This window comes from Coptis chinensis, chromosome 5, assembly GCF_015680905.1.
Source record: "Coptis chinensis isolate HL-2020 chromosome 5, ASM1568090v1, whole genome shotgun sequence".
NCBI lineage: Eukaryota > Viridiplantae > Streptophyta > Magnoliopsida > Ranunculales > Ranunculaceae > Coptis > Coptis chinensis.
Window position 1 is genome coordinate 37792063 of NC_141460.1, and position 14016 is coordinate 37806078.

At 36.8% G+C, this 14016-nt stretch overlaps 1 protein-coding gene across 1 annotated transcript; it reads left to right on the top strand.

Moving 5' to 3' along the window:
- Positions 1-663: 663 nt before the first annotated feature.
- Positions 664-12520, top strand: LOC147497454 (Pseudouridine synthase family protein). The gene is given in 14 exon segments (XM_086559965.1): positions 664-1172; positions 1175-1207; positions 1210-1614; positions 2554-2580; positions 2583-2608; positions 2682-2764; positions 3971-4014; positions 4017-4048; positions 7965-8079; positions 9096-9204; positions 10473-10556; positions 10651-10688; positions 12458-12477; positions 12479-12520. Coding segments are annotated over 14 exon segments (1446 nt in total). The 5' UTR covers positions 664-784.
- The last annotated feature ends 1496 nt before the right edge of the window (positions 12521-14016 follow it).

Sequence of the window (14016 nt, forward strand, 5' to 3'; positions counted from 1 at the left end):
GTGTACGTGCTTAAGCGTTACACATGTTAATACATGACTGTTGGTTCAAGTACGCAATAGAATAACCGTAACAAAAAGGTTCAATCAATATTGTTACAGTTGATAAACTAGACAATGATATAGTCTATTTTCCTTAATTTATCTGTCTAATTATCAAAAAAATTAATATTTAAAGGGGGTTTATGGGACAAAACCAGTGGTCCTCATCTTTTCCACTCCTCCTTCTCCATCTTCCTCTCCCGGCTCCTCCATCTCCCCAAATGGGTCCTCAAATAAATAAATGGAAATAAATAAATAAATATAAAAATAAAAAAAAGAGCTAAATAAATTATATACTACGCTCCAATCCCAATGCAAATATACTGCTTTGTAAGTACTCACATGCAATAGAGCCAATAGCCTAGTATTTGTTTTTATTTTCTTTGCCTTTGTGGTCCTACTTCTAATTATAGCCCTATCTATCTAATAAAAGAGTGGAGCCACTCCGTCAGCCTAACTCATTATCCGAGTGTTTGGAAAGTTTGGTAATTTTTGTTTTAATTTATGGGATCTATTCAACCAAAAGTCAACAAGACTTTAAATTGGTATTTATAAAAAGTTGGTCTTGGCCCTAAGATGATTATAGCCAGTCGAGGTATTTTTTATATAAGGCAGCAAGAGTAGTGCAAAACTGAACATAAGTGGGTGGTGGGTCACGGGTCGTGGGCTTAAAGTCTTTCACTGCCGATCCCAAGCTCGTCTCACCTCGTCGTCCTAAGAAAGGCGAGAAGAGAAGAATGAAAAAATGTCTGTAATTACTCTAACCCGTTTATTTGTAGTTGGCCCCAAAATGGCAACAAGATTCTGTGTTTCAAACCAGCTAAAATTATTTATATTAAAAAACAAAACCCTTTCATTCTCGACCACTGCTACTCCATACCCACTTCAGTATGAAATGATTATTTCTCGACCGGTTTCACCACCTCCATGCCGTCATCGTCTTACAAAACAATCAGCCTTATCCAATGAGGAAGAGTCCCATTCTGGAATAGAAGGTTGGGTCGATCAAAAACTTGATAAATCCAAAAGGAAGTATTATAACAAGAGGAGAAAGAGAATGTACGGGTCGGATTCCGATGACGATAGTCAAATTTCCGAGGAAGATAAGTATGTTGAGTTGAAGCAAGAAGTAGTTGACTTCCTAGATTACACAAGAGGGAGGAAGAGTTGTTTTTTACGACGCGTTTGCTTATCCTTGGGAAAAGGATAAGCATTATAAAATGGTGTATCAATTGGAGAAGAAGTATTTTCCTGATCAGTGTTTTGACCAGGCATTTGTTCACCCTGGGGAAGATACTAAAGAAAATAGGATGGTCATGAGTAAGTTGGGTAAGAGTGGTGGGGAGAAGATAGATAAGGGAATGGTGTTTTTTGAGGAGGGAATGAGTGATAAGAGAGATGATGTTGAGTCGGTTAAGGATGTTACGGAGAAGAAAGTTGAGGATTTCTTTAAGGGTTTGAAGAAAGTACCGAGTAAGACTCCTGAGGAGCCATATTTACTCACTAGGAATACAGAGCTTCCAGCTAGGTGGGATAGTCCGCGTGGCACAGTTGTTCTTGTGAACAAACCTAAAGGTTTCTCCTTGCTTTACTTGATGCTATAACTCTAGAACACTTGTTAAATAAGCTCTAGTATTTAGTGGTTATCAAACAACTTTATTAGGCTGGCATGATTAACAAGTAGCTACCTTGCATGAACAAGTATTATTGCTCGAATAATTTACTTTCCAGAAGATACATGAATAGTCTATTGAAGTATGCCTTATTTATTTATTTATTTTTCTAATGAGTAAATCTTTATATGAATTAGATCTTTAAGCAAAAACCGATGGATGTGTTTGTGCGTTCTATGTGTTCCTTGAGTTGGACATCGTGTACATGACATTTTTTAGTTAAGTATGAATTCCGTCTTCAAATATTATATTGATACTTAAAAAGAAGATTTTAAACTGTGATACAGATTGCAAGATAGGAGTTTATATTTGAGGCCATAATACTTGGTGAATGTCGGATGCTTTATTTTGTTCCTTAAGTAGGTTATTTATACCTCTTGAGTACGCTGAAAGTGCTTTCTATATATATACAATACTGTTTGGATGGTATATTAATCCTTGAAAAAAAAAAAAGTTCTAAAAATTCAACCATGAGAGAGACTGAACTATAGGAGTTGACATTGTAGATATTAATCCAGAAATAATCCAAAACTAATCAGACTGAGACCAGACTGCTTAGTTTTGTTTGGTTCTCTATTCTCGAATTTGAGAGATAAAGTTGTCTAGGTTTGTTTGAAACATAGATTCGTTTTTCTCAACATGATGATCTTGATAAAGCTCCAATTGAGGATTTACACAATGCTGCATGAGATCAGCTACTTGGCAGTCTACTTGGTTAAGGAATAACATTACTGTCTACTTTCTTTACATGATCACGACTCTGTCATTTTTAGTTAACTTTTGTATTACTTGGATTTAGGATACTCCACTCATTTGCTGGTTCTAACGTATTGGAAGGTAGGATGGACTTCATTCACTGTTTGTGGAAAGCTCGTCGCCTGGTTAAAGTGCAGAAGGTGTGTGTCAAACGAAACATCCATTATTATGGATTAGGGACCAGTATTCTTCTTGCTAAAGTGTTATTTACAGGTTGGCCATGCTGGTACTCTTGATCCTATGGCTACTGGTTTATTGATTGTATGCGTTGGTAAAGCTACTAAAGTGGTGGATAGGTATGGCTTGTTTCTCTAGTAATATTTCTTCTATGCTGCACTCATTGATTTGGGAGGAGAGATACTTCTTAGACTTTTCTTGAAAAAGATATACCTGACTTTTTGTCCAGATAAAGTGTAAGGATAGGAGTATGGTTTTTATATCTCTTCGCGGTGTAACAAACTTATGACCTGGGTTTTTCCCTGATAAGTTTTATTCAAGAGAGGGAATTTGTGCACATATACTTAAAGTTAGTCCACAATACAGAAGATCTTGATTGGGCCACGTTTGCATACCAGCCATGCCTGAATGTTAATTGGACTTAAAAAATAAAGAATATCGTAATCCTTTTTTATGTAGGAAAAAATCGCACTGCACCTTGGATTCTGTTTTTCTTCGCAGATCCTCCAGAACCAACAAAGAACTGAAATTTGTTGCTAAAATATCCAACGCTTGATACTCATTTCTTCTCTAACTTGGTCAATCTTCTTTCAAACAAAAGAAAGGGAAAGCAGAAATGGTAAATCCCATATCCAATCTTCTTCTTCAACTTGGTTGTTTCGCAACATCTGATGCATAACTTTTGTGATGGTTTTAAATCTCGTTTGATTCGTTACTTATAATATTTGAAATTGAACTGAAGTTCAGGAACTCTTCTTTTTTTCAACTTGACCCCCAGTCTTTTTACCTCAAAGATCTTGAACCTACTGAGAGAATAACTTAAATGCCAAGTGATATGCCTCTAATGGATATGTAGCAGATCTTGAGGTCTTTGTTGGTGCCACTGTGCCAGAGTGAAATGCTTTCATTGGAAGAGAAGACACGAATACGGAGGTTTGGGGTTTAGGATTCTTAAAAGTAAAAAAAGAGTTACAATTTCTTTTTTTAGGAAGTTTCTATTGTGTAAACCGCTGTTATTTGCATATATATATTTTGAAGTGATGTGAGGCCAAAATCAAGGTCGTATCCTCTTTTTCTCTCTTTTCTCTCCAAATTTTTTCTTCATTAACAATTATATATAATATTGCTATTTTGATTTTTTTTTTTTTCATTGTAAAAATCTAATTAATATATTCTGGCGTGGTGGGTGTGTATACATGGACCAATGAAGTTCTGCTGTATTGTGAACTGAATTTATTGTATGTCCACAAATTTGTTCTCTTTAGTTAAATCTCATTCTCAGTATCTGGCTATTATGTATAAAGTCCAATTTATTTTTATGGCAGATTTCAGGGCATGATTAAGGGTTATAGTGGAGTTTTTCGGTTAGGGAGGCCACTTCAACTTGGGATGCTGATTCACCGGTCTGTTTCTCCATCCCTAGTTTCCTATTAAATGACACTTCAGTCTCTTCAATTAAATTACAATTGTTTTCCTCTGCATGCCTCCACTTACCAAAATTATAAGAGAAAAATCGATCCTAATATAGAACTGCCATCTGTCTCCTAAAAACAAATCAGGGGCTTGCAATCCTCTTCTTATTTGTTTTTTTAACATTTGTAGAATGAAATGGAACTTATAATTATTTTTCCCAGTAGACAATCTCCTTGCAGACACCATGACGGTCAATAATTCAAGTTCTATGAGATCTTCAAATGGTGAACTCTCTAGCTGACAAACTAACTTTGGTGTGACTCCAAACTACTTAAGAGCTAGGTGTGCTCCTTATGTGCTTTTCATTGATCAGTTGGTGGCCTCTATATTGTGCCTTCTTGATCTTTTTTTGTTGATTAGAAACAAGGCATTTTTATTAGACAAATGAAAAGGAGATGACAATGACCTAAGCGAAAGAGAAAACAGACAAAACACTTCCGAGTTCCTAATCGCCAAAGAAGACGTAGTCAACTACTCTCTCCTAAGTCTCTCTTAAGTCCTAACACAATTCAGTCCCTACCTTCACATCTGAACACTACATTTTGCCACCAACGGACCAGATCAAGAACTAATGAGAACTACTTGGAGTGGCTTATGATAGAGGGAGAGGTGGCTTGGGGTGATGATAAATTGAGATGAGATTCCATAGCTTTCAAATTTAGGTTGTGTTTAGAGCCTAGAGGTCGATGTTGTTCCTATTGATACTATCTCTAGCTATGATAGTGCAGATCTTGATAAAGTGACCGAGGAGGTGTCAAGGGCTATTATGGAGCTTGGTCATGATCAATTCCCACATCCTGATGGCTTTAATATAGAATCTTTCAAGAAATGTTGGGATGTGGTGAGAGAAGATGTAATGGAAACTATCTAGGAGATTTGGAGACAACTTTTCCTGTAAGTAACTTGAACAACGCATTTGTCAAGTTATCCCATCAAAAGAAAGGGCCAGAAGATTTCAGTAATTTGAGATCTCAGTTTGGTGCTTTGGTCAACTATGTTTATAAGATCATCTCCAAAGTTCTCTTCTTGAGAGTGAAATTGGTGTTTGATCAAGAGGAACAAAGATCCTAATGTCTAGGTGATCTTTGGATTCTGGAAGATGGGTGTGTGGTAGCACTGGGGGGTTGTGAATTATCTAATTTCGCTGTGTGTCACCGTTTGAAGGTTATCGTGGCACCAGAAATCCGAATGGCAATGGGAGTGGTAATGAAACTGGAAACCACAATAATACCCCGTTCAAGTGGATGTTGGAGTGGTAATGACTTAGTAGCTGCAGGCTGGGCAGAACAAAAAAAGCGATATGGAGATACCTTTTCATTGGGGAACAAAGAGTTCTGGATACTGGTAAGACAAAAGTTAATGTGTGGATGGACCTATACAGTTGAGGCATGGGTTTAATAGTGTGAATTTATCTTTTAGAGGATGGAGTTTACTGAGGCAGAGAATACGAGTTGGCATCCCATCAGTTGGAAGGAGAAACTTTGTTGTAGTGGAGGTCTATTTGGGACAGTGTGAATGTCAAAACCATGACTTGGGATGACTTGAAGGTTAGATTTGGGAGAATGTTTGTCCCTAATGCTGTGAAGGACAACTAGCTGAGGGCTTGAGGCTTTCTTTCATTTAACCCGAAGAGGGAAAAATTATACTGAATATGTGACTAAGTTCAATGAATTGTTGAGGTACCTTGTTTAGTGGAGACTCAAGAGAAGAAGAAACAGGAGCTTATTTGGGGATCAGAGATTCAGAGCCATACTTGGCAAGATATTTGCGACTATGGATTAAGATCCATTTGTATTGGATTTAGCACTGATATATGGAGAACTAAATGCATAATCAGGGAGGCAAGAGTAAAGCTGAAGTTTGGAGTGCCATCTAAGGTTAGTCGTCCTGAGCATAAAACTGGAAAGGAAGAAATTACAGCCGCATGATCGAGCTCAGATGGGTCCCAATATTATAGACCGCCGTAGAGGTTTTAGGGAAAACTTCAACAACGGGAGGATTTGGGCCCTAGGGAGGGTTTGATCAATTTAGGAGGAAAACGGTGAACTCAGTGAAAGTCCAGTTGAGCAAAAAGGAGAATGATGTGACTAGAGGATTAGGGAATTGGAGAACAAGTCAAACTGATGCGTCCTGAGCTTTTTACTAGCACAATTTACTAATTCTATGCACTCTATGCACGAGATTCCTTTTGAGGCGTCGGGTTTAAAGGTTACTATGGCGAAAGTAAAATCTTTGGAGTGTGAAAGTTTTCGAATGGCTAAGAGTATTTTACTTTTTTCTTGTGAGGAGAGGGGTCAATAAAGGTCTTTTAAGACCGAATACAGCAATATACAACTTGTAAGTATGTGAACAACAAACCATAATAACCAAAAGAAATTTACATCAGACCATTAGCAAGAAACTAATGGCCTAAGCCCCATAAACCTCTAATAAGTAATAACCCATATTATTCTGCAAAACAAACATTTCCGAACAACCAATTGCTCTAGAACCCATCTCATACCGGTTATAGAGCTTGCTTTTGACGACGCTGCCTCTATTATAAGTATCATTGCCAAATCTTCCATTGCCCCTGCCACAAGATCTTCCATCACTGCCACCGCCCACTGCGGGCCTGCTCATTTCAATCTACAATCGCTTTCAAAGTGTTCGTCTCCACAGTCGTAACAGTTCCCACCATCAATGCCTCCCCAGCCATCACCGCCTTCTTACCATTGTCTCTACCAGTCTACCATAAGGACTTTCTCCAAAATCTTTTCCTCTTCAATTTCTCCGTCACCACCACTTCCATACTCACCTGTCACTGACTCACTGTATCCCTCTGCTGGACTGAACACACCCCCAATCACTGATGCCACCACAGGTCCACAGATACTACCGTGACCAGAACCACCATCTTGACGACTGCCACATCAACAACATTAGTCCTACCATCACCACCTCGGTCAATCAATGTAAATCTCCTATTCCAACCCTAGCAATCCTCTCTACAGTGTATACAACACTTCTCCTCTCCATACCACTCCAGCCCAGCTCGTACACCTTTCTCCTTGCAATTGTCTTCAGTTCGTTTCCCACAAAGTTAGCACACTACAGTTACTCCTCAAACTTGAGTTGCCCCACTATAGATCTCTACTAACATTTTTCAGATTTTTCATCTTGTGGGAGAGCAAAGCAAATAAAAATGCAAACTCGGACGAAGAGACTGGCAGCTACTCCCTACTCAAGCTGCCAGCCTCATTCCCCACAATTCTACCCGGGTGAGATGCAACCTTGGAGTAAGATTCTAAAGAGGAAACATGAAAAATTACAGTTGCATAGTAGATCTGCTCGTGACCAGAAAAGGTTTTACCTTACTCAATCCTTGTCGTCTCCCTCGTGCTATTACCTTTGCGTTCTCACCTGCGTGCTCTTTCTTTTCTTCTGCCGCTTTTCTTGAACCTTTTTCTGCAGAACGAAGCAAGAAAAAGCTTTCCTTTGTTCTTGAACAAGGTTTTTGGCTAGGAAAGTTAGTTTGGCTTAACAAAGCAGACAAAGGTGAGAGCCAGAGTTCTCCATCTTCTTGTTGTTCTCCATCAAGGAGATATATAACAAATGCATATGTTTAGTGGAGCATAGTTTCTCAAGGAGATATAGCAAATGCATATTTCAGTTATAACTAAGATAACATTTCCACCATCTATGCAAAACAAAACTTTCCTTGAAGAAACATTATGAATGATTCTTTTGTAGAATTCTGCAAGTGTATGCTGATTAGGTGTTCGTGTATTATGTTTTTAGAAATGTAGTAGTTTGTCTGTTACTTTTACTTTTCATCTAAGTACTAAATATTCTCTTGCCATGCAGGTCATTCAGCGGGAGCCATGGGAACACATCAAAGATGAGGACATAAAAAAGACTGCGGCATCCTTTTCTGGAGAGATATGGCAAGTTCCTCCGATGTTTTCTGCCATCAAAGTGAGCATTAATGTTATTATATTTTGTTATTTTATCTTTTTGTTAATTTTTATTTGTGATTGCGTGTATTGCCAACACCAAACACTTTACTCTCTCTCTCTTCACTATGGGATCTCCCTTTTAGTTGTATGGTTGATATTATAAATGATGAACAAAAAAGTAGAATCCATACTGATTTATTGTACTTTTTGAAACTATTTGAAAAAAAAAAGCGATATTATGGAGAAGTTACTGATGTAATGAGTTCTATAGGTTATGGTAAAATTCGAATTAGTGCAGATTTCGCGAAACTTCACCACATTTTGTTCTAAGTTGAAATCTCAAGTCTCTAAGAGCTGCGACCCCTCTTGACCAATCAGACAATGCTTGTTTGAATTTATCCAGATCTTGTGCATCTCCTTAGCTTTATTTCCAATATTCTTTTGATAAGGTCCTTCCATAGAATCCATACTATTGACTTATACAGGTGCCCAACTACCCATGTATCCATTGGCATAAGTTCCTTAATATATAAACAATATTTTGACTGTTAAGTGCTGATAAAAGGTGATGAAGCAGAAGGTATTAAGTACTTAACAATATTTTAACTGTTATGTTCTGTTTAATAGAAAAACAGTTCTGATAATTATGACTTGTCAATTAAGGGACATACTATTTTGTAGCGCTTCCTTGACTACAAAGACTACTAATAATTGAAATTACAACTCAAATGGATTTCTTAGTAAAATTAGAACTCTAATAAAGATAGTCAAAACTCTCAAAAAGTAAGAAACTAACTAACTTAAAACACTGTTCTTGTTGCTATTTGCACACCTAAGGGTTGTGATTATCACGTGCAACAGCTCTACCTTTTTCATTTCCCGTAAAATTATCTTTCAACATCTATATTATATTCTTTATTCTTTACAGAGTGATTAGTTCCTGTTGATTCTTAATATTGGAATATTTTCTTGAAAAACAAAATGTATCAATTTTGAGGCAGCACCATGATGGTTTTTTGTTTTTGGCCTTTTTATCTAGGTAGGGGAGAAAAGATGTATGACAAAGCAAGAAGAGGAGAGACTGTTGAGCTTTCACCGAGACAGATTTCAATTTTTCAGTTTGATATCGAACGCAGTTTGAACAACAGGTATGTGCTGGAAACTGCTAACGTAAGAAAATACTAATATAATAGCATAAAAAAGGACCTTTATTACGGTAGCAATCCAGGCTTTTTTTTATTTTTTATTTTTTTTTTCTGTATACTGTTACAAGGACCATCAAGTATTAGTGTGTTACATGATGCCAATTCTGCTGTGCAAAATTGAATGCTTTTACTTTGCGGTATGAGGCTTTTACTCAGCAACTTATGTGACTGCTAAAATCTGTACTATACTTTTTATCTAAATGAAGCAAGAAGAGAATGGGTTCTCTCTATCTCTCTGTGCACTGGTTGTGTTCTTCATGACTGCCTACTTATATTTTAAATTAGATATCCACCCAACCATTTTCACCATATTTACTGGTCAACTAGCCGCTTCCCAGGCAACCCACTCCTTATTTCCCGAATCTTTGGGAAACTTATTTTTTGAAAATAGTTTCTTCTTCATAAAAATGTACTTATCAAATATATTTTTTGTTTGATTGGTCAAAGTTGTTGAAAATGTTGCTTAAACTAAATAGTTAAGTTGATTTGTTAGTATAATTTAATGTAGACAAGTAGTTAAATGCAATACTTATGTCCCTTGCCGTTTCTCACTTTTCTCTCCATTGCATTTTTTTATTGGTTTCGCAGTCATTTGTCTTCATTTCCTTTTCATGCATTGCAAAAAATAAATGTAATGGGTAAATTGTTAAGGATTCTCATTATCTAGTCGCTTAAAATCACATATGGGGTGATTTTCAAAGGAATTTATTTTCAGGTAAAATTTATATTAGTCTTCAGAATTGGAACAGTGGGCACAACCATTATAGACGCCTAAAAATGCTTATAGAAATTAATTAGTCCCACTTGAATGTGATATTCAAACTAAGTAGTCTATGCACACATTTAACTTAGTTGTTCCTAATCTTTACACTGCCGATATTGACTTGAATGTGCGACCTATATTGGGTCAGTATTTTACACTAAGTATGTAAGGGTGTTAGCTTGTATAGATAAGCAAATTGTATGTGTCTATTTAAAGTAGTAGAAAGAAATGTCTCTGTGAGGAAAGACTATAGAGGCTGATATGAGAAGATAATTGAACAAAGTTTTAGTGAAGAATGTGTTTTTTATTTTTTGGAAGGTGCCAGTTGTCTTTCAGAACGTTGTAGAAAAAGATTTATTGCGAATAACAATAACATTGCTCGGAAGGAGTTTGCATTAAAATGTGGCCTCCCTTGAGCATGCGCTTACCATCTGTTCTGTTTATGCAGACAAAATTTGATATTTCGAGTTAGTTGCTCAAAAGGAACATATATAAGGTCCCTTTGTGCGGATTTTGGGAAGGCCCTTGGCAGGTATATTAATTATGGATAAATTTATTTCTTTGTTTAGATTTTTATCTTTGTTCTTTGAAGTTGAATTGGGTTTGACTCTTGCTTATGTTTGCAGTTGTGCTCATTTAACTGCTTTAAGAAGAGATTCAATTGGTAAGGCTTTCCCCTTGTATCAGATGTTTGGTGAAATTGAGTATCTATTTACCGAGATTTTTTTTTACTACTCAAACTACAATACACTTCTTCTTATTTTAATGTTTACACCTTTTTCTTGTATGCAAATTATGTGGAACTGTTTTAAGGCATTCTTATCAAAGACAAAACTAAGAAAATAAATTCTCGAGAGGACTAATGCACCAATGAAACAAATCGATGTGATCTAATCGTATGGAAGCTTCGATTAATTGATCCAACATCATTGAATAGATAGAAGGCTAAATTTTAATTAGGGAAACCGGGATAAAACCTAAAAAGCCTCAACTTTAACTTTTTTTCATTAATCATCATCCTCTTGACTTATTGCAAGCCCTTATTTATAACTAGGGTTTGCTTGACAGAAAAACAAATCAGTAGTCTAATGACACTTGGACTAACTTAACTAAAATAAATAAAACATTAAGAAATAGTAAACTAATAACTTGGGCTTGAACTTGGACAGGTCCACCACATGATTTACATCACAAATAAATGATTGCACAAAACTTTCTGGACATGTTCTTATGTTAACTATTGGTGTATCATAAACCATTATGGCTGGGCACAAAACAAATTGTGGCTGAAGGCGGAAAATGCCAGTGAAAACAATATTAGCCATATTTTCTTTTTTGGAGCAATAAAGGTTTAGACAGACCCCAACCTGTATTGATCAATTAACCTCTTAGATACATAGTTCCAGTAGCATCTTGTTCAAAAAATTTACATAAAGACTCATCGCAAGGTAATAATATGAGTATAATTTTGTTGTTGTTTGTGGGGAAGAAAGTTTGAGAGAAAAGAGAGGACGGCATTAGAGCCACTCCCGAGCCACTCCATCGACCTACCAATTGAATTAAGATATAAGGGTATATATAACAGGGTCTTACATAATAGAAACTTCCTAAAAAATTGAAACACAACGAAAGAAGCAATGTGGAAACATATAAAGCCTCACTACTTACAGAGGTAATCACTAGTCAGCTGCCTGATTGGCCTCTGTACACACATGTGGGGTTCTTAAACACAATCAGGTTCAACATGGTACTTCTTTGTTTCCTTGTATATCCCCAACTGCTCTGAGAATCAGAAGCGATTTTGATTTTTCTTTGCATCCTGAATAGTTGCTCCTTTAACCCTTACTTCAGGCTAGTTAGCTCGTGTTGGTACAGATTCCTGTTAGAACTTCTAGAATAAATAATCATGGCTGACCCAGTTGGTTCCCTTATCACAGTGCCTCAATGCCATAAATCAGCAAGAATTACTAGAATATTTATAGTAAAGTTAATTTTATAATTAGCTATAAAAATATTTACCAAAACAAAAAAATTAGCTATAAAATATTTTGGAACTAAATAGGAGGAAAACTCAAGTTTCTTGTATTTTGGATGGTTTAATTGGAAAAGATTTGAAGAACTGGCTGTTATTCACTTGTTTCCCCTGAAAAATATAAAAGGTGGAGAATAAATTTCTGTTTAGTTTCCCTTTTGCTGTCCCAAACGTGATATGCTAGCACCCGGTTCAACTAACCTCCCCACATTGAAGTAGCCCTCTATTTAACCTTTCTGAACAGTGCGTATTAAATGTGATACTCCCAAAGAGGCATATTCCTTTTTAATTTCATCTCTTTGAACAATTGTTCTTTTTTAATTGATCAAAGGAAAAGCAAAGAGCAGTGTAGCAGTCCTTAATTCTTCAAACAAATTTATGTGATTTATCTATCTTTTCAGGTCAATATTCAGCTGACTCATGCATTGGAATTTCAGGAGCTGGAAGAAGCAATAACTAGATAATAAGTCCAATCGCTATTTATTATGCTAGTAAAAACTTTTAAACGATGCTCAACGGAATTATACAACTACTGAAAAGAATTTTAGCCGTCATTTATGCTTTAGATAAATTTCGGCCCCTTATTTGGTGGTTCTAAAACTTTAGTTTACACCGGACCATGCACTCTTTTAGGTACCTTCTTGCAAAGAGGGATGCTATGCAGATTAACCATGGATTCTTCTCCTCCAAGAGTTCACATTAGAAATAAAGGATAAAAGAGGGTCGAAAACGAAGTTGCCGACCACTTTATCTAGACTTACAAATGACGATAGTAGTTGATTCCCGAGTCCATACCGACTCTTTTCCCCGACGAGCATCTCAGATGCTATTTTTCATCACCATGGTATGCGGACATCGTGAAATTATTTAGCGGCTGATGTTATGCCTCATAATTGGTCAAGAAATGAACGTAAGCGAAGTTCTGGCCGAGTCAAGTTATACTATCGGGATGAGCCCCTACCTTTTAAGTATTGTGCGGATCGGATTATTCGTCGCCGTTGATTCCCCTGGGAATATAATGAAGTCCTATCGCTCGCCATGACAAAGAGTGTGGGTGGCCACTTTGGCGGAATGAAAACAGCCGCCAAAGTTCTTCAATGTGGATTTTATTGGCCTACCTTTTTAAGGATGCCCAAGCATGCATTGCAAGACGGTATTCGCTACAACAACTTGGGCTTAATCAATGGCCGTAATATGATGCCTTTAAATCCAATCTTGATAGTAGAAATTTCGATGTTTGGGTATTGATTTCATGGGGCCCTTCCCTATTTCCACACGGTTATATTTATATCCTAGTTGCCGTGGACTACGGTCTAAATGGATAGAGGCCCTAGCTTGTCGTGAGCAATGACCATAAGACCGTTGTATTTTTATTAAAGAATATATTTTTAGTCGGTTTGGCATTCCTAAAGCCATCATTAGTGATGGTGGAACACATTTTGCAACAGAGTTGTGGCATCCCTAGTGAAAAAAGTATGGAGTTACACATAAAATAGCAACTCCTTATCATCCACAAACTAGCGGACAAGTAGAAGTTTCTAATAGGGAAATCAAAAGATTTTAGAAACAACAAGAAACCCCCGATAGGAAAGATCGGTCAAAGCGTCTATCGGATGCCTTATGGGCATATAGAACTGCTTTCAAAACTCCTAGGTATGTCTCCCTTTAGACTTGTATTTGGGAAACCATGTCATTTGCCCGTTAATTAGAGCACCGTGCTTTCGTGGGCTATAAAAAGCCTTAACTTCAATATTGATGAGGCGGGTGTCAAACGAAGTTACAATTAAATGAGCTTGAAGAAATCCCATGGCCGATTCTTACGATCTCGGAGAAGGATTATAAAGCCAACATGAAAGCGTGTTCATGATAAGCATATCTTCGCGCCAAAGAGTTTGTGGTCGGGACAAAAGGTTTTGCTTTACAACTCCGCCTACATATTTTCCTGTGGAAACTAAAAACC